This window comes from Diadema antillarum, unplaced genomic scaffold (assembly GCF_040938485.1).
Source record: "Diadema antillarum isolate AM-2024a unplaced genomic scaffold, OU_Dant_1.0 scf00000069, whole genome shotgun sequence".
NCBI classification, from domain to species: Eukaryota; Metazoa; Echinodermata; class Echinoidea; order Diadematoida; family Diadematidae; genus Diadema; species Diadema antillarum.
In genome coordinates, this window is record NW_027270958.1 from 3,775,055 (window position 1) to 3,802,210 (window position 27,156).

Genomic DNA, 27,156 nt, shown 5'->3' on the forward strand with positions numbered 1-27,156 from the left:
TTGTGACAAATTTCGATTTGATTTATTCTGTTTTTCGTTGTTTTATTATGTTTCTTTATATTACTGCATGATGTGTCTGTCTTGAATAGATACCTCCCACTTTTTGATGTTTAAAGATGACTGATCGCATTTGTGATTGTATATAGGTGTACCTTACAATGATTATTTTGGTTTCCCTTCCTCAATTTATTAAGTCTTTCTGTGGTCCTTTTATTTTCTAATCTTGTTTTTCTTTTACTTTTCAAAAGGAAAGATATTGGAAGACTAAAATGTACTTTGATAGGACACCTTTGAAATCGTAGTATTTTAGTCATTTGGTTGTGGTCATCATCGCACTTTCATGTAAAAATGATAAAAACACCGAGCTTTTTTTTAAAATAATTTAGTGAACTTAAAATTAGTTGTTTCCATCAAAGAAGGTTTGAACACGGTGTGCGGTTTTACATGTATCGGTTTAATTCTATACGTGAACAATATCAATTTTGTATGATTGCTGGAATTAGTCATATTGAGTTTTTACTCTTTGATTCAATTTAACTGATATATACATGATAAATGAATAACAAATAATAACTTGGACTGAATTAAAGAAGAACGTCAATCACGACGAAAATTCTTCATTTGCTCAATATTTCAAGCACTGCTTAAAGGGATGGTGGAGATGAGGATTGTGTTTTTAACCTTTTGCGAGATGCCAAGAAACCACTTATGAAATAATACAGAGCATACCAGTCTAAGACCATTATAAATTAAGATTGTATTGCTGACTTGCTTATTCATTCAAACCAGAGTTGATACAATTTTTAAAATTGTATTCATGTTTTGTTGAAACGTATGTGATTTAAAGTTCCTTTAAACGTTATGTACTCATGTAATCGTTATGTATGTTACTTTGTATTACTTTATATGGCAATAAAATCATTTGAATTGAATTGGAGACGAATTCAAAGTTTATTCATGAAAATCAGTTTTGGAATACCAATTTTCATCAAATAAACGTTGAATCCCTCTTGGAATTACATGTTGATATTTCAAAATAGATTTCTCATTATCTCATTCAATATATGAGAAACTTGAATTTAGGTCTTGACCAAAACTATACGATCCCTTAAAGGACAAGTTCACCTTCATAGACATAAGGATTGAAGAATGCAGCAATATTAGTAGAACACATCAGTGAGAGTTTGAGCAAAATCGGACAATCTGTTCAAAAGTTATGAATTTTTGAAGTTTCTGTGCAGTCACGGCTGGATGAGAAGACTACTGCAGTGTATGATGTCACATGCGTACAACGATATAAGGAAAATATAAAGAGAATTCAACAAATTTCCAATCTTTCTCGCATAACAAAAGTAACACTCGACTTCTGACTCGTTTCACAAATGGCAGTGGGAATAATATTACCCTTAACATACGTCAGTTGCAAGTCAAAAGCTGTGCACTTTATTCGACAAAAATGAAAGTTGTGTGAAATTCTCTTTTACATTTTCTTTATATAGTTGTACGCATATGACATCACACACTGTAGTAGTCTTCTCTTCCAGCAGTGGCTGCACAGATATTTTAAAATATTCATAACTTTTGCATCGGATTGTCCAATTTTCCTCAAACTTTCACTGATGTGTTGTACTAATATTGCTGCATTCTCTCAATCCTTATGTGTATGAAGGTGGACTTGTCCTTTAAAAGAGGTTCCTGCCTGTCAACATTGGTATAATTTGTATTAATGCCTTCGCTTTCACATTGGCGATGATATCGTGGAAATGCACTACATGTATATTTCAACGTACATAAAACAAAGTGGAGTCAAATTGCACGAAATCTTTATTTGAAGAGTTTGTTTGCAAAAACCGATAAGTCCATATTTGCCAAATGGAGATATGTGCGATTAAGGGTCAAGAAAAATAAAGAAAACAATGAGAAAATCTTTGTATCTTTTGACCATAACTTCAAAAATGTACCTTTATAATGTAGTGACCAATATATGATTTAAAAGGTATTGTTTTGTACTTTATGACAGAGACCGTACTTAAAAATCTTCAAAAATGGACTTATCGGTTTTAGCGAACAAACTCATCATTTTCATCCTAATACAAAAGGAATATGAATAAGTTGTATCTTACTCCTTTAAAAAAACGCGCAATATCCGGGATCTTGTAAATCATTAACTGAGGTCAATCCATGATATTGACAATTATGTTCACTGTAAACATCCATTTGTTTACTCACAGCTTATGATGCCTGTCTAGCGTGCTTCTCCGCATTAATTTACAACGAAATGTGAATTGCGTTGTGCTGGACTTGAATCTAAGCATTTTTTTTTTTTAAAGCAATCCTAAGTCATACTGATCAGGCCAGTGCATTGACTCAAAAGAATCTAGTACGACGTATTTTAACTTTTTCTCTCTTAGAAAAAAAAAATCATGTGTTTAGGGTAAAAGATAATAATTTCATTGCAAATCACCGCGTTTTGGTTACAATGCTCTAAAAGGAGATACAACTCAACTGACACGTGACTATACAATAACCAGTCTGTATTTATTTTGAAAGTGTTATAGCTGTGATAGTTTCATTACAAGCTGATTTCACGAAATAGGCCCCTACATGGCATCTCATGAGATTGCAGTTATTGATGTGGTAAGATGGGTTTTTACATTCTGCCTGATAACTACCCAACTATAGGCCTTTGTACAACACAAAGCGAGCCAACTCCCCTCCAAAAAGTGTACGAAAGTGTAACATGCACGGAAGCTAGGAATCTGGGGACTGGAGATATGCGCTAGCGACGGGAAGTATAGCTTAGGACATTATTGTGTGATAATCCTATACGGTACCAATTAAGTAGGCCTATCTTTCTTCGTTTCGCTTTTCTTTAGCCAGATATTCCTGTCTGTGTAAGTGCTGATATGACTCTTCGCCTCTTCCTTCATTTTGGGCCGGGTTGATTTGCTGACTCCCCTCCCCAAATCACCATGTGATGGGGGGGGGGGGGGGGGTAAATTTCCCCGGCCCCCTTCATAAAACTGATACATGTACTACTAGTAGGCCTAGATGGTCAAAATGAGTTCCATCCTTTAATAATAATAAAAAAAAGAAACAAAGAAATAAACATGCATGCAAAGCATGGTTGACCGACTGAGGAGAGGGATCGCGGCGAGACTGCGAACAATTTGTGATGTCACCGATCTATGTAGAGGCTAATGAGTATAATACTTCTCTCCTTTATATCCATCTGAATAAACGTCCACAGGTTATATAATTTTATTATGATAGATGTAGAAGCAATTGTTTGGTGCTTATCAAATTTAGCCTGGGCGTTCCATACTGAATTCCGGATTCCTCATAGACTTAATAAGACACAGGCCACCAGGTTCCCGTTTGGAACAAGTTAAAAGTCAACTGTGATAGCTGAAGTGTCATGACCATTTCACCTAGAAAACTTTCTCTTTGTTTAAGGTAAACAAAAAGAAGAAAAACTAAGGCCTAAATGAAGTGACATATTAATACATTTTCACTGCCTTGGCTGAAATTGAACACAACCAAGTTGACGACGGTGCCAATTTTATATTCCGTTTCACTTATTCTCTTTTCTTTTTTTTTTAATCGTAATAGATTTACGACAGATTACCGAGATACTGACGTCATGACATCTCAGGTAAGTGGTGATCTCAATAGCTTTTATCTGCGTAGAGTCAAATGGACGTGAGGTCATTGAAATTTATTGTTTTGGTATCGGCCTGTTTCAAACTTTTTTTTTTTTATTCAAGTTAATAGTCGATCATTGTCGAACAAAGTCTTTTCAATTTTAGTCATTTATCACACATTCTCTCTATTTGTCTTGGATCACTGTTTCCGTTTGTGTCTCTACAGGCCTACATTTTTGTTTGTCTCCGTGTGTGCTCTGAGTAGGGTGTGTTGTGTGTGTGTGATCGCATGTTTCGATGTGTGTCTTGTGTTTTGTTGTTGTTGTTGTTGTGGGATGGCTTACGTGAGGGTGTATGCGTGTAGGTATGTGTGTGTGTGTGTGTGTGTGTGTGTGTGTGCGTGTGTTTGTGTGTGTTTGTCTAGTGCGTATGTGTGTGTGTGTTATTACACGGGGCGATTTATACTAAGGAACAGCTCCTAAAATTTGGTTTTGTGGCTGATAATTTATGTTCCTTTTGTGGAAAAAGCTCTGAAACTTACTCGCATTTATTTTGGAACTGTGAAAAAGTTAAATCTTTATGGCATGATTTCATTGAGTACTTTCAGTTAGAAGAGTTACGTAATTTAGCTTGGCGGGATATACATATTGGTTTAGAAGGAACTTCTCACAGAATCAAACTGTACAACACTCTTATTCTTATAGTTAAACATATGTTATATAAAGCGAGGTCACAGTTAATAACACCGACATTGGTAGAATTAAAAAAGGCATTAATGACATGTCGAAAGGAAGAGAATGATATTGCAATAAGAAGAAATAAACCGGGTTTGCATTTGCTGAAATGGGAATGTTTAAAAAAATTGTAAAGGATTAGTTTATTTATGCATCCGTACTTCTCCCCTTTTGTGTGTGTTTGATTACTGACTTCTTTTCTTTAGATATTTTTGAGTTCAGAGATAAGTATTGTGTATATAAAATATATATGCAGGTATGTGGATATGTATATTGTGTGTATGATATGTGTATGTGCATGCATGTATTGTGTGTATGCAGCATATATCCTAAGCATAATTAGCATAATTATTATGTTCTGAATGCGAGCAGAAATAACTGTGTGTTGTGGTGAGTGAATGTGTGTGCAGGGGGTGCGGAAGTGTGTTTAAGTGGATGTGTGTGTGTGTGTGTGTGTGTGTGTGTGTGTGTGTGTTTAAGCGGATGTGTGTGCAGGGTGGGTGTGTAAATGGGTGGGTGGATGAAAGGTGGATGGATGAGATGAGAGGTGATGAGAGGGAGTGTGTCTGTCTCGGGTAAGGAGGTGGATGTAGTGTAGAGGGTAGGGAGGTGGTTTAGAGATGAGAAGGACGTTTTTTTTTTTTTGGGGGGGGGTTAAAGTTTAAAATTATGAGTAGGTGAGGGTTGGGTATGGTGGAAAGGTGGGAATGAGGGTGGTTTATGTTGTTGTTGTTGTCATCGTTCTTTTGATATAATAGAAATTTCATTTCCTGTTTCTTTAGTGTTTGGCTAAATTGCTCACAAATGCATATATTAATTCTGCTTGTTTGTTTTGTAGTTAAAAAGGAATGATCGGATAATTCATTCTATTTCCTCTCTTCTGTTTGATATCTGCCTTAAAATGAATTGAATGATTATTCTTGTTTTATGGATTATGGATTATGTCTCATAACTGTAGGAATATCTACATGATTTATGACAGATGTTATGTAGAAAGTGTGTAATTTTTTTTTTGAATTGTTATATTCTCAAAGGAAATGGAATTAATAAAAAGATCACTGAAAACAAAAAAAAGTGTGTGTGGGGGGGGGGGTGGGTGGGGTACACGATGTTCCTTCTTAATGTGTAAAAAGTGAACGGTCGCAGGAAAAATGAAATACCGGTAACCAAGAAATCACAAGTGAAGGAAAATTTGACGAAAATGATTGCACTATGAAAGGCCGGGTGAAATTGATTTTGCTGAATGTGTGTAGCGAGTGTGATTGACGAATTTGAATAGTAACTGCAAATGACGAGAATGCGTGACAAATGACAAAATTTAAGAGACTTTGTTCGAAATTAATCAATAAAAGACGAAATTGAAACTTTGACTGACATATTCCAGATCTCTCAATCGGGACGAAAAGTTTTTGAATTACAGATCTGTTAAGGTTGAACTGAAAAACTTTGAAAAATGAACGGGAAAACCTATATTATTGAAGATAATCATGTAGGCCCTAACCTTAGAAATCTACTTTCGAACTCATCGATTTCCAGTGAACTCCGGCGATGCGGGGAGGTAAGCTTAAAGTTCTTTTTTTCAAAATAAACTGCACATAAAAAAAAAAAAAAAGCGACATTCATCATTTTTGGCTTTGTAGTCGGAGTTCTGTCAGAATATTATCAACTTGCTGGATGAAAGGACGCCCTCTGTGTTTGAGCGAATGGCATCTTATTCTGATCTTTTGCATGTGTCAAAGGTGTGTGGGCAGAGAGAACAGCCGTGTTAAAATTCTCTCATCATGACTCTTTTTCATTTCGGAAATTGCGTGGCTCTTGCCTATATTCCATACTTCATAGTCTACAAATGTTCCGGGCTGTAAGTATTTCTTCAGTTTTGTCTTATTTGTATTGAGCTCAAGTTTATGCTCTCTGTGACTGCCTAAGATAACCAGCAAGCCACTTCCTAGTCCCTCATATTTATTTTTGTGTCTTCTAATGATTCTTGTAGAATGCCTAGTAGTACATTGACATTGTATTTGATGCTCGGAAGATCCGTCGTTCGCGTTGGTTAACCGCTTTCCAAGCTATCGCCTGCCTCTGTTATTGTAATGTACAACTACAGCAGAGACTCCAACCCAAAGCATCTTCTGATCTGGAGATTCTCCCGCCTGAAACCCCTAGCAAACGGGAGACTCCAACTTGATGTGTGCGAAGTGCGAAGTTCCTATAGGGTTCTAGATGCTCTCTGGTGCTATCTAAGGCTTATTTCTTTCAACATACGATAGAAATAAGTAAGAAATCCTGTCCAACGGGAGACAAAGAGTCAGGGCGGGAGAAATTAAATCTCAAGCGGGAGAACGGGAGATTTTGCGAAAATGGGTTTTCGGTGGGAGATCTCCCGTCGAAAACGGGAGAGTTAGAGTCTCTGCTACAGTGCACATTGATATACACGGGGTATGAAGACACAGTTTGATTAGCTTAGTGCAGCCCCTTGTTGGCCGTATCTTCTTCCACAACATGTAATGTCCACATACACAACTTACAAGGTCAAGGTCCCAGGACAGTAACCTTTACGACGATACTCTTTTGACTTGAGAGTGAGGTAGAGTCTAGGCCTAGATATCTACTTATCGGAAGAAGAAGAAGACGACAGTGCAGTGGTTAAGCATTCCCTCACAGCAGGCTTCAATCTGTCAATCTCAAAGTATAAAAAAAGGGGGAAAATTAATACGACTAATTAAATTTAAGTGAAACTACAAATTAGAAATGTAGACATTCAAAGTTACAAGTCTGCGATATTTGTTTTTGTTTTAATTTTCAGGTCGGAATACAGTGCTTTTTGGAAATGTGTGCAGGCTGGAACAGCTTATCTTTTCACTCAGCTGTGTAAGGTAGGTATGGTACAATGGCAATTTATGAAAATATGTCAGTGTATTGATATTGCTGATTTCAGTGACATCTACAAGGACATTTTCAAGCAGTGTACATGTAGGCCTACAATTTACATACATGTTGGCATGTACAGTGTAAGTTTCACTGAGATCATTTTGTGATGTGTTCATAAATGTCATGTTCTTCTTCAGCTCATTCTTCCCCAATATTACAAATAATTTGCATTACATTAGTTATTGTCCCTTTCAAGTCATGCTGGATTTTACCAGATGCACATGAACAAAATGTATGTATATTCCCAAAGCAATTGTGGTAATGATAATTTTGTGGAAAGATCAAGACTTTTTAATTTATATTGTGTATTAACACCATTCATATCCATCATCTATTTTCATGTTCTGTTTGCAGATGATGATTTTAGCTACTTTCTTTCCAACATCAGAAGGTGGAACCAACCATTTAGACATTATGGGGGTAAGTTTGGTAATTTAAAATAGTACACAAGTTATTTGATCTGCATACTTACAAGCACCAAGATGTATTGTTGAACTTGTAGGCATCGGTTAGTATGTGAATGGGATATTTGTATGTATTGAGAGGTCTTTAGGGCAAGTCCAAGATAACACGCACGTTACGTATGGGACATTCAGAGACTTTTATGACCTGAAAAATAGTGTTTATGGCCTTTGATCATATTGAACTTCATCATGGTGATTGATATCTAGGAGAAGTATAATCTTGTTTAAAAAAAAAATTGAGAAAAATGACCTTGACAATTACGTTCTAGAAGAGAAAATATGTGCCGTTACGTATGGGACCAGAAAAATTTTGTTTTTTTGAACATTTTTTTCAACCTCAAAACTCTCTGAAAGTATATCCTTCTACAACTTGTAACTCACTGTGATGAAAGTCACAACACTCAAGATTATCACAGGTACAAGTTTCATGTCATTAGGCAAAAAGCTCTAATTACAGGTTCTAATTAAAGACAGACATGACGTGTTATGTATGGGACAGTTACGTATGGGACAGTTTGTCCCCCATTCATTTAGTGTGTGAAGAACCATGTTTATGGGTATTTTGCATAATCATTGAAGTAGAATCAGTTGAAACTACTCAAATACTGATTCAGATTGTCAAGGAAACAATATTCCCCAAATATTCACCATCATAATCATATTCAATCATATTTTTATATTTTTATGACCAACCTGGGTATGCATGCCCTTTGTCCCCCATTCGTTAAGTGTGTGGAGAAGCATAGGGTATTTTGCAAAATACCCATTAACAAATTTTTGCATAATTATTGAGGCGGAATCAGTTGAAATTACTAAAATACTGATCCAGATTGACAAGGGAACAATATTCCCCAGATATTTACCATCATAATCACATTCAATCATATTCTATATTTTTTATGACCAACCTGAATATGTATGCCCTATTTTTATCAGGATAGTTACTACTGAAAAATTGAATACCTGGTAGTTTAAAGTGTTAACTTCCATTGATGAAGGGCAGTTTGCCATTTAGTTTCAATAAAAAAACAACTTGACACAAGAAATATTAAGTTTAATAAATAAGCAATACCTGCTGCGTGGAACCCCAGTGATCGAGTAGATACATTGTATATGATGTCTGTCTAGCAGTCAGATCATCGATTCGAGTCACACCTCAGTATGTATACCCATGAATTTTGTTGTGGCTACTACTGAAAACTGAATAAGGACAATTTGTGTATCACTTGCAATTAAAAAAAAAATCATTTCACATTTAATTTTTTTTTCTACATATATCACAACCATTTCAAATTGGATCTCCATCACATAAACTTTGAATTCCTCTAGTCTTAAGGATTTTATGCTCCTAAGTAATTCATATAATTGGTTTCCAATCATCTCTTTAAATGTTGCAAACTGAATCCCCATTTCTACAAAAAACTGTACCATCCCTTTAATGCTGATTTTTCATTGTGTATTTTGCCATTTTCCCCTCCCCCTGTCTGAAAATTGTTCAGTCAAGTTTATGTATTGTTTCAAGTGTCTATAACTCAAAAAGTAGCTTCAATGTTGGGATGCTTTCTTCAGGATGATTGACCATTTGTGTACTGAGAGACCTTCCCAGCTAGCTACAATGTACATGCATTCACATGCAATATGTATGAGGATGTCCCATACGTAACGCATTTGTCCCATACGTAACATTATTTCAATGCCTAATAAAAAATATTTCTTTTACTTTTTTTTTTTCTTTAGTATTTAATTTCTCTAAACAATAAATTAGAACTTTCCAAAAGGGCATTAAAATAACCTTAGCAATTTCAGAATAAACCTAATAAAATGACCTCATTTTGTTATGTATGGGACATCTCATGATAGGACACAAGCTAATTTGTATAATCATTTGCATAATCCCTAAATTTTCATACCAAGTTAAACTATGTGATGAACTTCTTATGTCCACATATTAATCAAATATTATTTGCTTTCCTTTGAATTAATATGATTTTTTATAAATGTCCCTTACGTAATGCTGTGTTTCACATATATGCAAATGAAGCCCTTGATATTTGCATAAATTTACATAATATCATTTTTTCCTCCACGGAAATCAAAACTTCAACTCACAAGCTTCAAAATGATACCAAACATGTCAATATTGAGCAAAGATGAAATTTTGCCTTCTGAGGGGACCTTATCTTGGACTTGCCCTTTAGTGTGCATAGATATGAAACATGTTATATGACTGTGTGAAAGCTCAGCAGGAGCAACATAAAGATGACATTGGTTGTATGCATCTCCGAGTCATAGGTTTACAAAGATTGTAGTTACACAGTATATCAAAAAAAGTGATTTGCTATTGTCTCTTATCTATTTTTAATTCTGAATACTCTGTGGTATCAACACCATATACAGGACCGGGTGTCCAAACTAGTAGGCCTATGTTCATGTACGTGTTACAATGACTGCACTTCAGTGAATGTGTTACATGTACATGACACAGTAGCCATCTTGGGTACCAAACAGAGATATGGCAATTCAATTTCAAATTGCAACTGATGACATTTTTGCAGAAATACAATACTGTGTGGCAGTAGAAACATGCATGTTTTTAGCATCCAAATTTTCCAAAAGCACTGTGAATAACAAAGTCCTGCATGCCAATGCTGTAATATCATTACTTTGAAATGCAACACAAACTATTAAAACAAAAAAGGAAAAGATGAAAAGAAGACAAAAAAAAAGAGAGAAAAGATCCAAGCAAACAACAACAAGCATTAATTATGAGGTTTTGCATGCTTTTCTTTTATAAAAACAAAAAGAGTAACAAATAGTGATTGAAAATCCAAAGTGATTGCTTTTATCTTGGCACGACACAGGAGTTCATGAAGTCAACTGTCGACCTAGGGGACCTGGTTGGCTTCTACTTCATTCTGAACAGTGTATCAGCAAAGGGGGAGCAGAAGTTCCTGGTTGCAGGTGTCGGCTGGGCCACGGCAGAGCTTGTCATGACCCGGGTCGTGCCTCTCTGGGTCGGGGCCAGAGGGACAGAATTTGACTGGAAGTACATTCAACTCAGCCTGGAGTCCAATGTTAATCTTGTGAGTATAATCTGCCCCTCATCTTTCATATTTTTATGCATCCACTAAATGAGTACATAAGTAATGCAATCCATTAAACCTGTCATGATGGTGTGTATCGCCACACATGCATTTTCTCTTTCCCTTGCCTGTATGCAATAGTGTCCTTTGTATCAAATGAGAAAGAAGAAAAGTTTAGAAAACCAATGTCTTATCGTGGGGGGGGGGGGGGGGGGGGGGGGATAGGTAGGGTCCACAGAAGCTACACCAAAACACACACACACACACACACACACAAAAAAAAACACACCAAAAAACAAAATAAAACAAAACAGATTAAAAAAAAAAAACACAGATTTTTTTGTACTTATCTTTATGCTTCAGAATTTCAGATTAACAAGAATAAAGAGTAACTCTGTAAAGGAAAATACACAAATTTTGAAAATTACCTTAGTTGTCAATTGGAAAATCATATTTCATGCCTGCAGGAAAATCAGCCATGTAATGTAGAGTCACAAATGGAACAGGTTATTATATTTTGCCTCGTCCACTTGGCTGCAGGTTCAGCACATTTCTACAGCAGCGCTAGTGTGGCTATGGAGCCGTCACGATCTCAATAAATCTGTCCAGCCGATCGTTATGACACTTCTTGGCCTCAGTTGCTACAAGCCCCTTGTTGTTGAGTAAGTATAAAACTTGAATTCTGCATTGTTTTGTATGTTAAAGCAGTCATAGGCTAATAGGGTAAGCCAGCACATTGTAAATTGATTATAACAAAATTCTTGTTTCAATAAAGCAAAAATTCAGGTCCTGAAATTGTCATAAATCATATCTGAGTACAGTGGACTCCCATTATATGAAGTCCTCGGGACCGGCAGGTTTCTGTCCTTATATTGAAATTTTGTTACAGCCGATAAAATAAACAATAAAAAACAATGAGTGGGTAATGTTGCAAACTGAATTTCTATGTCATTATAGCCTTGATCGTTGTAATGGGAGTTTAGTGTAAATTTTACTGTTCGGTTATAAAAAAAAGGAAAAAAAGTCAATGTAACAAGGGAAAACCACCAGTCCTGAGGACTCTGTTGAAATGGGAGTGCACTGTATTTTCCCCATCAGTATTTTGTGATGACTTTTGTGAATGGAGTGAAGTCAGACAAAAAAATTGATGTTTTTGGTCAGTATTTCAGCAGTTACACTGTAGAACTTTTTTCTGCAAAGTTAGGATTTCTCTGTTAAAGCAAAACATTAAATTTCGTCGACAGAATCCATGTGTTTCTGTTTTGTTTTGTTTTGTGTGTTTTTTTAACGTAGTCAGCTACTAAATAGTAAGAAAAATAATGTTACTTGTTATGTGTGTATACCTGCAACAAAAACACGTAATGTATCCCTTGTCAAGACAGAGAAAGTGTAAAGTATACAGAAGATGAGAGACGATCTTCTAACAATACATTTGCATCATCAAATTCTGGATTATTCTGCTCTTTTTCAGAATTCTGATCCATGCTGCTGGTCTAGGTTCATGGACACTACTGCTTGCCAAGGCTCTATATACAACTGCAGTCGGTTTTGTAGCCCTGCAGCTTTATGTGGGACTGCAGGGCACTGCCAATCATTACACGAAATGAGACACATGGGATTGAAGGGATGGTACTATTCATGGTTTCACAAAAGTGAATTGATCGGACTGTGGGACTACCACACCTATGGATGCGCTTGATGCACATGGCTACTACTGTACTTGAGTCGATGCCGAGTGTGCCAGTGAGAGAGCAACATATAGTGGTTTAAATATCTGCATGTTGTTCTATGATTTTATGACTTTTCCAAAGCTGTCATAGTCATCTCAATGACAGTCAATGTGCAGATTTGTTTGTTTGTTTGTTTGTTTGTTTTTTAATAGAGTGAGAAATAGTAGACTCTTTGTCCCCATTATTTCAGGCCTTCCAGTAATCCATTTTGTCTGAGTATATCAAGTTTAGTTGGGATGATTTCCTGTACTTGTTTATTTTGTGTTTATATTAGAGACAGATGTCTTGTTTTCTTTTTTTTTATTGTGATTATTGGTAGAAGCCTCCTTCAGATAGTCTCCCAATATTGCAAATTCTCAGTTACAGAGTATACAAACTCAAAGCCTTGCAATGAGACTAGTGTCTTGTGAACATTGCATACAGAAATATCACTTGCCAACCATAAGGAAGGAGTCTCTTCTCTGAAGCAGGGGAGAATTGTTACCCATGCTGTGTTGCTCTAGTTGCTGGATGGCAGCTTTAATACAATAAAGCTGCTGAGCTACGGTTGCAGAAATGGCTCCAAAGGGCCGTACTGTTTGGAACCATTATGTGCTAAATGTTGTACTTGCTGGCAGCAAATGTTAACGGATACTTGGGTAATTTCTAACTGAAGATCCTAACAACCAGGATTTTTTTTCTTTCCCTTTTGAAAGGTTAAATCCATTCAGTGTGCCCAAGTTTCTTGATCATGAGTGAAATTTGTGGTGTTTTATTTATTTTCCTGACTGTACTAGGAGGATAGTGATTTGCTTTTAAAATAAACAGATGCACTGATGCTACACATGGTAGCTAAAGAGCTGGAACTCATTTCGTTGAAATATCAAAGGCCTGAAAACTACATGGTGGACCTCCCTTCAATACAGTGCACTCCCGTTACAACGAACACGGTTATAACGAAATTTCATTATAACGAAGTAAATCTTCTGGTCCCAAAATTATCACCATTAAAGTCTATGGCACAAAATTTGCTTATAATGAACACGGTTATAGCGAAATTTCCGTTATAACGAAGTCTTTTCCAAGCGCCACAGACAAAGAAAAACAAAAGAAATGTGCTCCGTTATAACGAAATGCAAATTGCTTTCGAAAATACGTAACGGAACATGCATACATAGCGTCTCTGCATGATGAAGGCTTCACACCACTGTGTGTTCCCTCCTTGTGTCACGCACAGTTTCTGAGGGGAACTTGCGTTTATTATTACAGTTATCCCATCACATTTCACATAGCTTTCAAGTGTATGATGAGTATTCAGCAAACAGAATATGATATATATACGTGGTTTCCTTGTTTTCGTTATATATTGTATTTGTTCGGTTATAACGAAATTTCGTTATGACGAAAGAAAACTGCCGGTCCCGAGCATTTCGTTATAACGGGAGTGCACTGTAGTAGGTACATGTATATGTAGCATTGTCAGATTGTGTCATGTAGTTTATGTTTCTCATTGTGTATGTAGTATTAGTCTAATACACCAAGGACTCAAGGTGTAAAGACATAAGAAGTGTGATTATGAATGTGAATTTTAGTGATACAAATATATGTATGTTACACTTTTACAGTGTACTTTGGCACTGTGTATGATATGAATAAAACACGTCTTTGTGATACATTCTAGCTCTGAACAACATGATAAAGACACATTTTGTGGAGTGTGTGTACTGTATGATAGAGGAACTTCCGCAGGACATTTTGTCCATATTTTTATACCAAGACTGAAACTTTTGCAGGTTTGATGAGGGCTTAGTACAGACCAGATAGATACAGCTGTAGAAAGGTGAAATTTTAGGTAATGTTGTAGATAGATTTACAGATACTGTATATGCCGAATATTACGCGAGGTTTTTATTTTCGCGAATTTCGCGAGTCGGGATCTACTCCTGAAATTAAAGACACATGAAAATAGTGACTCTGATCCCGGTGTGAATGTGATTTACGCATGTACACTTCTCTGTTCAGTACAGACTCCACGATCGTGAATTTAACCACTTGTGAAATCGTCGGGAATTCCCAATTCGTTAAAATTTAGACTTGCAAAATATATGGCATATACAGTAGATAGATAGCGAGATAGAAAGAGAGAGAGAGAGAGAGAGAGGAGAGAGAACCGTACACAAATGTGTACGCATTCACACACAGGCACAGTGCAAAAGGTTGTCACTTTATTACCCCAGCCTTCTGTATGGTTGCCAACATAGCAATATCAATGTCATGGAGATTCCACAAAGCAATTGGGGAGACGCTTGTGTTTTACATGTGGCTTGGTTGGCACTAATTAAGCCCTAACTCATGAGGTGGTTTAGTTTTGGTTTAGATTGGGATTCAAAAACCACTTACATAGTATATGAAATATATAAGAGTGTACAATCTTAGAGGACTTTAATAGAGTTTATTTGATGAACATTGGCATTGAAATGACTGGGGTACCAACAAAGTAAAACAAAGTGGTCCTAATAAAAGGTGGGACCCATTTTTATAGGGACCTCTTTGTTTCTGGATATGTCGGCCATTTCAATTTCTTTTTTTTTTTTTTTTACTTTAACTCTTAGAACTGTATGCTCTTTTATATTTAATATACAAATTTTCTCATCTTGTAAAAAATCTGAACTCCCCTCTCAGCCAAAACTATGCAATTCCTTTAATATTTTCATATTTCTGTCGGGTTTATTACCATAATGCCATGTGTTGACTTACAAATTGTATGCAAGGTTGACTTATGCAATGTCTATTATGCACATATACAAACATCATATAAACACACACACACACACACACACACACACACACACACACACACACACACACACACACACACACACACACACACACACACACACACACACACACACACAAAACATATGATCACTGCAGTTTCAGAGAATGAAATCTGTTTCTAACTTCTCTCAACAAAATCTCAGGCAGTCGAATACATGTACTGGGAACCCCTCTTGTAGCAAGATTGCCCGGGCTGCCAATTTTACCTTCTCTAAAACGGTAGGTACCTTGCAAGCATAGAAAAAAAAAAAAAGACACCAGCTAAACTGTATTACATTCCTGATGCATACTGTACACTTTATGCACATTATTAACAGCTTTTCCAATGATATGGGGTACAATAATACATCATGCATCAAAAATTGAAATCAATCTAAACATGTATGCATGAAATCTGTACAATGAGTACATTAAAAAGCATCAAATAATCCAAGAAGGCTTTTTAAAGGGGAGGCTAGTAACTGATCAGTGGGAATCAGTGGAAATGCTGGGAGATGATTGTTCCAATCCTTATGGGATTCATTCAAGAGTTCATTGTATATCTATTGTTGTGTGAAAATGACTTGCTTCAGAACGGTCTCATATTCAAGTAATGTGCAGTTTAATGCTTCCAGGTTAGCGTCCCTGGTCAGTGACGGAGCATTAATCTGCACATTACTTGAATATGAGACCGTTCTGAAGCAAATCATTTTCACACAACAATAGATATACAATGAACTCTTGAATGAATCCCATAAGGATTGGAACAGTCATCTCCCAGCATTTCCACTGATTCCCACTGATCAGTTACAAGCCTTCCCCTTTAAATGCATCCTTTTCTTCTCTGTCTATATCTGACTCTATAAACATGGAATACATTTTGTAAAGATTATCCTCATTGGAAAAACAACAAAAATAATTGTATTCTTCTATTCCATGTCAAACACTTTGATCGACAGAAGACAAAAAAAAAAATAAAATTCATGACTGATACACACATGTAGTATTTCTTGCTGAAAGAAAAATGTCAGGACTAATCTGGACTTAATAGCATTTCAGCAACACACAAACACTTGACAAGCAAACAAGTATAAACTATACATGGAATTACATGGAAATCATTTGTTTCTTAACTTCACTTCCACGTTTTTTTTTTAACTGTTTGACATTGAAATGAAATTTCATCTGGGAGCCTATAAACATTATGTCCCATTCAACATGGTCACATAATTACTGTACATAATTAGCACTTTGTGCTTTACTAGTCTTGCCATCTTCTGACCTCAAAGTCAATCCTCTAGTCCTGTCTGCTTTGCTATACAAATCGAACATGACTGCTCATTACATGAATAATCTTCTTTAAAGATTTTTTTTTTCTTCTTCAAACCATGGCCATTATATCATGTACAGATGCCTTTTGTGCATCTATGAATAATATGGTGTCCTAGTAGTATGTACACAAATTACATGATGCCTATGTCTTGCCAGACAACAAAACAGGAGGATAAAGATTTGCAGCTGAGGCATGAAACAATGAACTGTTTCCATTCGAAGTGTGATGACGAGATCTTGGTAGAACGAACAAACAGATGCCCCTCCAACATCCCTTTGGACCGAGGCGTAAAATGAATGAAATCTAGCATGGTCATCCACAGAGTTTTAAATAGTCAGTATTATGCATGGAGGATAAAAATTGTGACTATCTTGTTTGTGAGTCCATATGGGGAGGGCAGAGTGCTCTGGTCTGTCTGCTACTTGATTGGTACGATGTTGCAGCTGTATGGGGAAGGAGAGAGAGAGAGAAGTAAGCAAATTAATGATACGAATGTCAATGTAAAATGATTCTGCAGGATTCTGGAAAATACCAAGGTATAATGGATGAAAGACATCTTGGGACTGAACTTTTTACTTCTTGTCTTCCTTTCCTTGGTTTTTTTTATTTATTTTTTTATTGTTGTGCTCATTTGTTACATCAGACAGCAGTTCAGACTCCTTTTCTACTACATATTGCATTAACAGCATGAATTTCAATCACTGACTCAGTCACAGCTCAATTTTAGATTGTCCTGAGTATTACCAACCCAGCTCCATCAATGTCTTCTGAACCAGAGAGAGAGAGAGAGAGAGAGAGAGAGAGAGAGATAGACAGACAGAAAAAGAAAAGAAAAGAAAAGAAAAGAAAAGAAAAGAAAATTGAATTATAACTGCAATGACTCCCATCATTTCTACCATTATTTAAATAATTAACATCACTGACACCATGTCTTCATATTATATACAATTTTCTTCTTCTCCATCGTTTGTAGACCAGCACCCCTCACCTTAAAGAAACGAGAAATGCTGATGTCAAATCTGTAGACTACATTATATTCTACTGGGTCACTCTGGCTGAAAGAATGGGCCAACTACGAATTTGATAACCATTGACAACTTAAATAGAAACAGCCGTATCAAAGACATTAACAGTCACAGAAGTCTGCTTGTACATTGCAGGGCCGGTGCAGTGTTTTCAAAAGTGGGGGGCCCACTTCCGGGTTTCATGAGCTAACAAGCAAAAAAAGAAAAAAAAAAGGCTCATCTCTTCTCCCCGTCCACTTCTGGGTTTCTTCAGTTGACAAGCAAAAAAAAAAAAAAAAAAGGTCTTCAGAGAAAAACCATAACCTCCCTATTTCTATTTTAGTGCCACTTACGTACTTCCGGGTTAAAAAAAGTGTGGGGGCCCAAAGTGATTATACCTTCAATGTATTCCTTTGTATGGTGCACAAAAAGTGTGGGGACCCGAGCCCCCATGGCCCCCACGGCTGTGCCGGCCATGCATTGGCAATGTGTGACTCACAACCTTGAAATTCAGGCACAAAGTATTACAGATGCTGTGAAATATCACCTTGTAGCAATGAATGGATCCTGGATTTTTCATAATATTATGATAATATTTAATAATTATAATAATAACAGATTCCATTATACATTTAAGTATGATGAAAAAGAAAACACAGAATAGAAACTTTTAACTCACCCGAGGAGGCCCCTTCCATTCCATGTCTGTGGAGTCAGGGAGAGGGTAACCTTATCACCATTCCTCGTGACCACCACTCGCACTGATCTCTGAGGGTATAGATTAAAAGTCCAAGCATAATTTTGGAAAAGCACAAGAAAATGCCTTTATTTTACAGTGGCATGAAAGCAGACAATGAATATCAAATATTTCCAAAGAAATCTTGTTTATGAAAAAAAAAAGTCTTTATAAAGTTGAGAAATTTGACAATCTCATACAGATAGGGATGTCTGTAAATGTAATAATGAACATGCAATGTACTTGTAGGTAAAAGTCCCACACATCCATATTTGAGTTGGTAGCCATCATAGCTACATGTAACTACTAGCAAGTTTCTCACAGATATACATGTATTCTGCTTAGAATTTGAAGCATAAAATGAGACAGAAATACAAACGCCAAAATTCATTCATGCCTTGCATGTTGACATACCTTTAACCCATTGAAGACGGTTTGATTTGGCTACAACATGCACTTCCCAATGACACCTGTCCAAGTATACTCGGGACTCGTTCTCAACGGGTTAAAATTAAGAAAGGTTTGCCTTATCTGTGGGCAAAGACTAGTTGTAAAATGATCACATTCATACATACATGTAAATGTATACCATAGACTGTGAAGAAGGGAACATTTTGATCATAATGGCTGATGCTGGCTTATACATCTCATCATACATTGTATGGAATCAGTACGACTCTATTGAGAGAGAGAGAAAAACAAAATGTCTTCTGTGTGAACCGGATTTGATGATAAGATGAACATTCTTTAAAGATATGAATAAGGGGAAGAGGAGGGGTTGGAAGTTGACATCACCTTTGTGTCAAATCAGTGAGCTACAGATCTTTGCTCTGTAATTATAAATTCTTTCTCATCAGACTTACCCCTTGACTGTGTTGGACCACTGGAGCAATATCCCGAATGCTCTTAAAGTTTGCGGATGTGACTGATCCAAATTCTACCAGTCTGTCACCCACTGCCAGACCCTGATGGGCAAGAATACACAGGAAGACAAAAGACGAAAAGTAAATCAAACGAGATATGAAACTCGTCACGCTGACGAGTTAGGTGATACGCTTGTGGTCATCAGGTGTCGGTCATCTGTGATCGACAAAGAAAAGAATGTGATATAGGCACCTTGAAGTTATATTGAGCGTGCATGCAAAACCGTTTCTCTAACCACTCGGCCACGGGACATCCCCGGAAATGGTAAGGGAAAAAAGAAATGTATAGATATTACAGGGGGAAAAGTCAATGCCCACTCAACAATCGTGGCCGCGTGAACATGTATTGCATTGCTAGACAGAAATGCGGCCTTGTAACGACTGATGTCGCTATGCCATTTCTGGCAACTTGGGAAAAATACGCGCCGTAGACATAAAGCCTATAATCGGCTGGTTTTGATACCTTGCCTTTAATCACAATTTTCAATGTGATGACGTCATCAAAGTACAAAACAATGACATGGTCTTGAACGACAATTGTTCAAAGTACAACACCTCCGTCGTCGTCATTACATACTATGATCGGTTTGACAAAGTCAGCCTGCAAAATTTTCCAGCAGTCGAAGCAATGTGGTCTCCAACACAAAAAAGAGGGATATGGTGTGTGTCTGTGTGTCTGTGTGTGTGTATAGGTGCGTTTATATACGAACGTGATTTCTACATGGACGAATATGTGATACAAAATTGAAAAAAAAGTAAAATAGCTAAGTATTTTGTTTCGTGATCTTGTGGGGTTCGAACCCGCAACTTCACGTCTCTGAGACGTCGCCTTTAACCACTCGGCCATACGTCTCGGCGAGAAAATATGAGGAACGTAAACTTATGTATGTGAAAGCTGAATCGGGAATCGTTTTGTCCACATTCCATTCTCATTTTCAGTTTTAAACTGCAAAATTGTCAACCTGATGATGAGATTTCAAAAAATAAAATGCATGATTACTGAAGCTTATTGTCTCAGCTACAACATACTTAAGTTTCAGAGGAAATGAAGCAGAATCAGCTGAGATAAAGGTGCTTAAACGTTGTCAAGTCAATGCATGGTTTTAAAAAAGATCCCCTCCCATAGACATAACACGTAAACTTGTCCGATTTTGCGTCTTTACCTTTAATCACAATTTAAAGTATGATGACGTCATTAAATTTCAAAACCATGACATGGACCTGAAAGGCAAATGTTCAAAGTACAACATATCTGAATTTGGGATAATATTGAGCTTAAACAACAGAGATACGAGCAAATGAATGTCAGAAACAGTACCTCAAAAAAATTAATTCCACTTTTTTGATTTCAGATGATGATATGATGACGTCATAATGTAATTATGGAAATATTAATACTTGAAACGTTATTTCCAATTCATATGTTTTTGTAATATGCAATAAAAACATAGGGTAACCAGACGTTTTAAAGAGCTATGGCGAAATAAACAAAGACATGTTTTTCGCTATATTTGCACAAAGACGCGCACACGAAATTTCAACTTTGACGCCAACGCATTCCTTTGTTATAGGTCAAAATTGATCGGAAATCAATGGATATTGTTACTTAATGTATCAGGAATCCAAATCTGTCAAAAAATGTGCATTTTCAGTTTGCTTACGCGCACTACGCGCGAAAATGTGCGGACGGACGCGAACGCGCGAAACGCTTAAAATTGTCTGAAACTTCGAGATTTCCCATTGGTAAGTTGTTTTGAGCCTTTTAAAAGTTTGACGCGCGCGTACGCGCGCGTAATAATGTCTTAGGTAATTAGCATTAAAATGTATGATAGAGCGTGACCTGAACTTAATGTCCGCCGAAAATGATACAGACATGACCTTTAGATATGAAGTTATGATCGATCATGTAACATGGTCCGAAAATCACAAAATGGCGCCTAGATGACGTCATAGATATGTTACTGTCATGAAAACCTTATTGTGGCTAGATTTTGTCATGAGACATGTTCCCTGAAAATGTCATGTTATTCCGTAATGTCATTCTTGAGATATTGATGACACAAAATTGTCCAGAAAGAAAGAAGAATAAAAAGAAATAAAGAGAGATTTTGACAATCACAATAGGTGATACGCTGATAGCGTATCACCTAATGATGGACAGGTGGCAGATATCATATTGTATCTTCTGATTACCAAGTAAAAGCTTTTCTCTTGCACTGACATCAACCTGGGTTAAGCACAGAAGCATCAATCACAGTACATGGAAGCTTTACCATCATTAAAGGGGATGGTTAGTAACTGATCAGTGGGAATCAGTGGGAATGCTGAGGGATGATTGTTCCGATCCTTGTGGGATTCATTTAAGAGTACATTATATATCTATTCTTGTGTGAAAATTATTTGCTTCAGAATGGTCTCATATTCAAGTAATGTGCAGTTTAATGTTTCCAGGTGTCACATTGAAAATGCATTTCCAGGTTGTTTCATGTACAACACCTATCGGTCATTCAACTATACAAACATGTTTACGTGTAGGGATAACGAGACAAAAAGTGCGAGTGAGTGAGCGAGAGAGAAAGCGAGAGTGAGAGAGAGAAAGTGCTAGGACAGGTGTAAATGTTTTACAAGTCGCGCCATCGATGACCGAGAGGAGTTCATTTATTTTTGCATGTCAATTAATGTAGAAAGAGAAGACAGGAAATACATGTGTAGCTCCAGTTCCGGGAGAGTGCTGTAGAGGTGTTTTTGTTCAAGTCCTTTTAGTTGTATCAAATATTCCAAATGCCTCGAAAAGGAGTGTCGTAGTCGAGTAGCAATTTAACAGTAGAGTTGGATCTTTTCGTGGCAGACACCATTTTGATTTCACCGAGAGAACATTGAGTTAGCTCCGTGATGGCAGAAAACCAACCTGCCACACTCAGGCGCCAGTTGGCAAGATAATTTTGTGTCTAAGCCCAATTTCGTTTGCGGCCAGGAGCCGTCCGTCCACCTTACCGTCAGCCTGTATACCGGCTGATTTGAGTTCAGATTTTGTTTGCTGCCAGAAGGCGTATTCCAACAGTCTTTGCAGCCTTCCAGTAGCCAAGAAGAAGAGGCATTTTGGTTATATTACACCGGTCATTGGTAAGTTAAATTGCGATTTGATTTCTGCTTTGTCGTGTATAAGGATGTGAATGTGTTTCAGGGGCACCACATATAGCCCCGGAGAACCCCGTGAATAAGCGATAAAGTATATTATAATGGTGTACAGTTTTTGAAAAACGATGCGGTGATGTTTGATAAGCTATGCACTGTTATATTTCCAATGTTTGAAACATTTCATTATGTGAATTTTGTATGTTAATTGGATAATAATGCAGTTCTAAAATTTTCACTGTGATGTCAGGATTTTAAGCTGATAATCTTTGTGTGTGTGTGGTTAGAACACACCCCATTGGTATATGTTGCATTTAAATAATTTTGTAGATGGCGCCGAGGCCGAGGTCGAATCTACTCCCAGGCCGACGCATTCGCAGCAGAGCGACTGTGCCCGCCCCTCGCTAGGGAGAACTTTGGACGCCAGCGAATACGGAACGCGGGTCCCTCGCGACACTTTGGAGCTGGAACAGCAACCTCGCATATAAGGACGCTCCACCCACGAATCAGTTCATGTTCTGGAAGCGAACAGTTTGACAATTAATGTGACTCTGTGGACAACGCAGGTGAGTGATGAACCTGGCGGGTGCATGACACCCTGTAGATATGATTGGTTATGACGTGGAAGTGTCGCTGAAGTAGAGAGATGAAGGTCAGGTTAAATTGGTGAAAAGATGAAAATAATGTGCACATAATTCGAATATTGGTAGTTATACACTTCATGATAATTGCGGGTTAGCACAGAACCCGGAGGTAAACGGAAGCAGTGTAATTGAAGACAAGTGTTATAACCGCGGTAAACCGTCGTGCGTGCAGGCTGGTCATCTCAGGATCAGCACTACGGTGGTGTGAGCCAAATAGTGTTGCGCTTGATAGCAGATAGTGTATTGTCAGGGATAACGAATTGATAGTGAAGCTGGTATAATTATTCTGATCAAGTGTCAAGCCAAAATTACAGGTGGAAGCGGACCAAGACAGGGCCCCGCTCACATGGTTGTCGAATATAAGAGTATTGTAATTTAATTTATCTCACTCAGAATTTTGATTTTGCATTTTATGTTGGTCACAACTCCTTGATTTCAGTCCTGTAAATATTCCACAAATGCTTATATTAAATTGTACATTAAAGTGAATGGCACGAGTGTGATGGAGTATTATTTGAGTCCGCCCATGTGACACCAGGTAAGCGTCCCTGGTCAGTGACGGGGCATTAATCTGCACATTACTTGAATATGAGACCGTTCTGAAGCAAATAATTTTCACAGAACAGTAGATATATAATGTACTCTTAAATGAATCCCACAAGGATTGGAACAATCATCCCTCAGCATTCCCACTGATTCCCACTGATCGGTTACTAGCCATCCCCTTTAAGTCTGTAACTTTAATAATATGCAATGATTGTGATAATGCATTGCAAAACATGTATAAAAAATACAAACAAAAAAATATGATCAGTTACAACAATGTGTAACAAAGTTGCAACTCTTTACCCTAAAGCTATTCAAAAGAAAGATTCACAATAACGGATGTGTGAAATTATTGTTCACATTGAAAGTTTTATATTTCAACTACTGTAATTCCTACTCTCACAATTCCCATGCATTTGTACTACAAATTGTGATTTTTAAGAAGCATGTAATCATGGCAATTTTTGCTTTGTTGAGAACCCTATACACCATTTACATCCTACCCCATTTTTTTTATTTTCCTGCCAACTGGCAGTATTTTCCAGTTTTCTCCACTTTAATGACCGCAACCTTATCATGATATCATGCTGGGGCACATATTAGGGGTAGGCCTATTGAGTCTTATTATATCACCAAAACCAATCCCCTAAACAACAGTAGTTTCACTCTGTAAAAGCAACAGTACTCTCCTCCCCTCCATACTTTTGTTGTTTTTTTTTTTCAGTACAAAACATGCATTGTGTGATGCTCTTTTTCTAAGGTTTGGCTTGATACACAAGTATGGATATAGCACCACAAACTTACTGCCTTCTCAGCGGGAGACCCTGGTGAAACAAGGTCCACCTTGGCGAACGGAATGAGAGCCGCACCATTGCTGGACCCGTTTGTGACAGGATTGTAAGTTCCTGCCTCACGCTGCTGTCTCTCAATGCTGTGTAGAGTGTGCAGTGCCTCCTCAATTTCCTTCATCAACGCCTTGTGGTCGTTCTGTAAGCCTGAGGGGAAGTCATATCATAAGTGCATGCATATTTCACAAACCTGATTTTGCTGCTGATTGACAAATTACCTTTACATCAATGAATATACCTATTTTCCTAACAAAGTCTGAAAAACCTAATTTTGTAGGGAAATAGCTGTTCTAGATGAAGGAAACTTCTAGTATATTCATCAAAGTCTGATTTTTGTATCAATGATACTTACATGACCAACAAATGAAATCTGTACAGGCATTGTTCTTGCCAAATCCCCACCTTTAAGTCCAGATAAAAATAATAACACAAGATCTTAGAGATCCAGCATGACTTTAAAGTATGTACATACTTCCTATCTGGTTATCCAAACTTCTGCAATGAAATGGACAACAGAAGTCTCCACGCAATTGGGTGTTCTTGTCTTTTTTAATTTATTCGTAAACTCTATTTTAAAATTTAATTTATAACTATTTTCATTTTTTTTATTGTTACTTTTTTTGCTGGTGGAATATGTAGAAATAATTCCCATGAGTAAATTTTATCATATACAAATATCATTATCACACATAATAATACAAAAAACAAAACAAATCAAAACAACAAAAATGTTTGTAACAATGAGGAGGATTTATAAAGGAAAGAAAATGAACACACGCTCACATATTATGTCATGTCTAGCTGTCCGGACTGAGTAGACATCAATGTCACTGCGAGGGTATCCCTCACTGTCGATCAATGGACCAGTCATACCCACACCACCTTGCTGTAGAAATGGAATGAAGAGGGTAAAAGAGCATTCAATTCAATGTCGTTTTATCTTTATGCTTTTCATCATGTCATCGGCATCATTCGGGAGAACATTTCCCTGCCACATCATCATCACAGATAGACTACAACTTAAGATCTTTACTAATTTGTTTTTGTAAATTATCTATCATAATTATCAGCAAGTGCTGCAAAAAAATATTTATTGCCAGATTGTGATATTTCTTTGTACTGTATTATAGATCGTTATAAAAAATCTTTGCCAAAACAAAGTTCAGCATTTGAAGGACACAGGCAAAACAATAATACACATAAAAAAATAAAACCCACCATTATGCACCACTAGTAGCCAACAACTGAACTCAAACTACACCTGTGGCTGTCAAGTAGTAGGGGAGTGTAAGAGTCAGATGCACATACCTCCAGTTAAAACTCCACAGGAGATGTTTTTTGGGAGGTCTACATCTACTCATCCAAGATCCAAGATACAAGACACCAAATTCTTACATCTGCAGCCCGCGGACATGCTGCACATTCGGGCTGGTCACATCAAAATCTTTAAAAGAATACTTGCCATATGACACCTCCCAAAAGTAACAGAACTATCCTCATTCAAGGCAAGCATCATTCATGTTCAAGTGACTTGTACTCATGAACCAATGCAATCATACACTGTAGCAATAATGACACCTAACGGCCAATATTTATTGACAGTTGAAAATGTCAAGAAATGACTTGCACTTTTTGGGGAGACATTAGCAACTAAACTGTGCAGAGAATTTACGATTCACAACATTACAGCGCCCTAAATAAGCATTAGGCACCTACTTTTGACTGTCGTAACACTTGTTTATTACAGTGTAGTAAATATTGCTTGCATTGCCATTGGAAATGACGGCCACGCATACGCTAGACGTGGATAAATTACAAACGCAGAACATCAGGTGCGGGACTAAGGCACTTAAGCAACCGTCGTGTAAGGTTTAATTTCTGAACTCCTCTCAAATATCATGAAGATATTGACACAATGTTAAACTCACAGATTCTAAGACTTCAAACAGAGCTTTGATCTCCCGTTCGATGTCATCCTTCTTCGCTACTAAAGCCTGGGCTCGCTGTCTTGCATCCGCACTGGAGGCTGCCATCTTTAAATGCTGCCACGGTCGTTGAAACCATACGATCGCAGATGGCAGCAAAACTTCGAGGAATTACATTTGTTTACGTTCGCTGACTGAGCCAGGTAAGTGAATTGACGTTCGAGATTAGTACGTGCGAAGTAAGTGATTATTTACCAAAAAATGTCGTTTAGTGACCCTTCTTTCCCATTCCTATATATTGTAGATAATGTGCATGTGTGAGTGAATCAATTCATTTGTTTCTATCTGTGTGATTTAAAGTGAAATGAGCTACGAAAATGTAACTTTGGTTCATGATATTCCTGCGTACGCGACACTTTGTAACATTGACCAGCCGTCGTATGACACAGTCGAATTATGCACGTAAATGAACCAAATGGGTCTTGAGTGTGTGTGCAGAGTGCGTTACCAATGTTTAACAATGTTCATATTCACGTTGATATTTAAGGAACATGTCGTGGGCCCATGTCGTGAATGTCTGAATATAGAATTTCTATTTTCAGCCTTGTTTGCCCCCCACCCCCATAAAAAGAAGGGACAACATTGTTCAGGATTAATAGTGTTGGCATCGAGGGCAAGGTAGG

At 37.2% G+C, this 27,156-nt stretch overlaps 2 protein-coding genes across 2 annotated transcripts; one reads left to right on the top strand and one right to left on the bottom strand.

Moving 5' to 3' along the window:
- The first annotated feature begins 6,110 nt into the window (after positions 1-6,110).
- On the top strand, positions 6,111-12,559 carry LOC139716761 (BOS complex subunit TMEM147-like). Its single transcript, XM_071628295.1, has 6 exons — positions 6,111-6,236; positions 7,182-7,251; positions 7,661-7,726; positions 10,632-10,853; positions 11,394-11,515; positions 12,325-12,559. Exons 1-6 carry the CDS (start codon positions 6,160-6,162, stop codon positions 12,458-12,460), a joined length of 693 nt encoding a protein of 230 aa, XP_071484396.1. The 5' UTR covers positions 6,111-6,159; the 3' UTR covers positions 12,461-12,559.
- A 4,571-nt stretch (positions 12,560-17,130) lies between these two features.
- LOC139716763 (26S proteasome non-ATPase regulatory subunit 9-like) lies at positions 17,131-26,581 on the bottom strand. Its single transcript, XM_071628296.1, has 6 exons — positions 26,477-26,581; positions 25,332-25,434; positions 24,505-24,695; positions 19,316-19,417; positions 18,396-18,484; positions 17,131-17,155 (listed from the first exon to the last, which is right to left on the bottom strand). The coding sequence occupies exons 1-6, from the start codon at positions 26,579-26,581 to the stop codon at positions 17,131-17,133; spliced, it is 615 nt and encodes a 204-aa protein (XP_071484397.1).
- Positions 26,582-27,156: the final 575 nt, after the last annotated feature.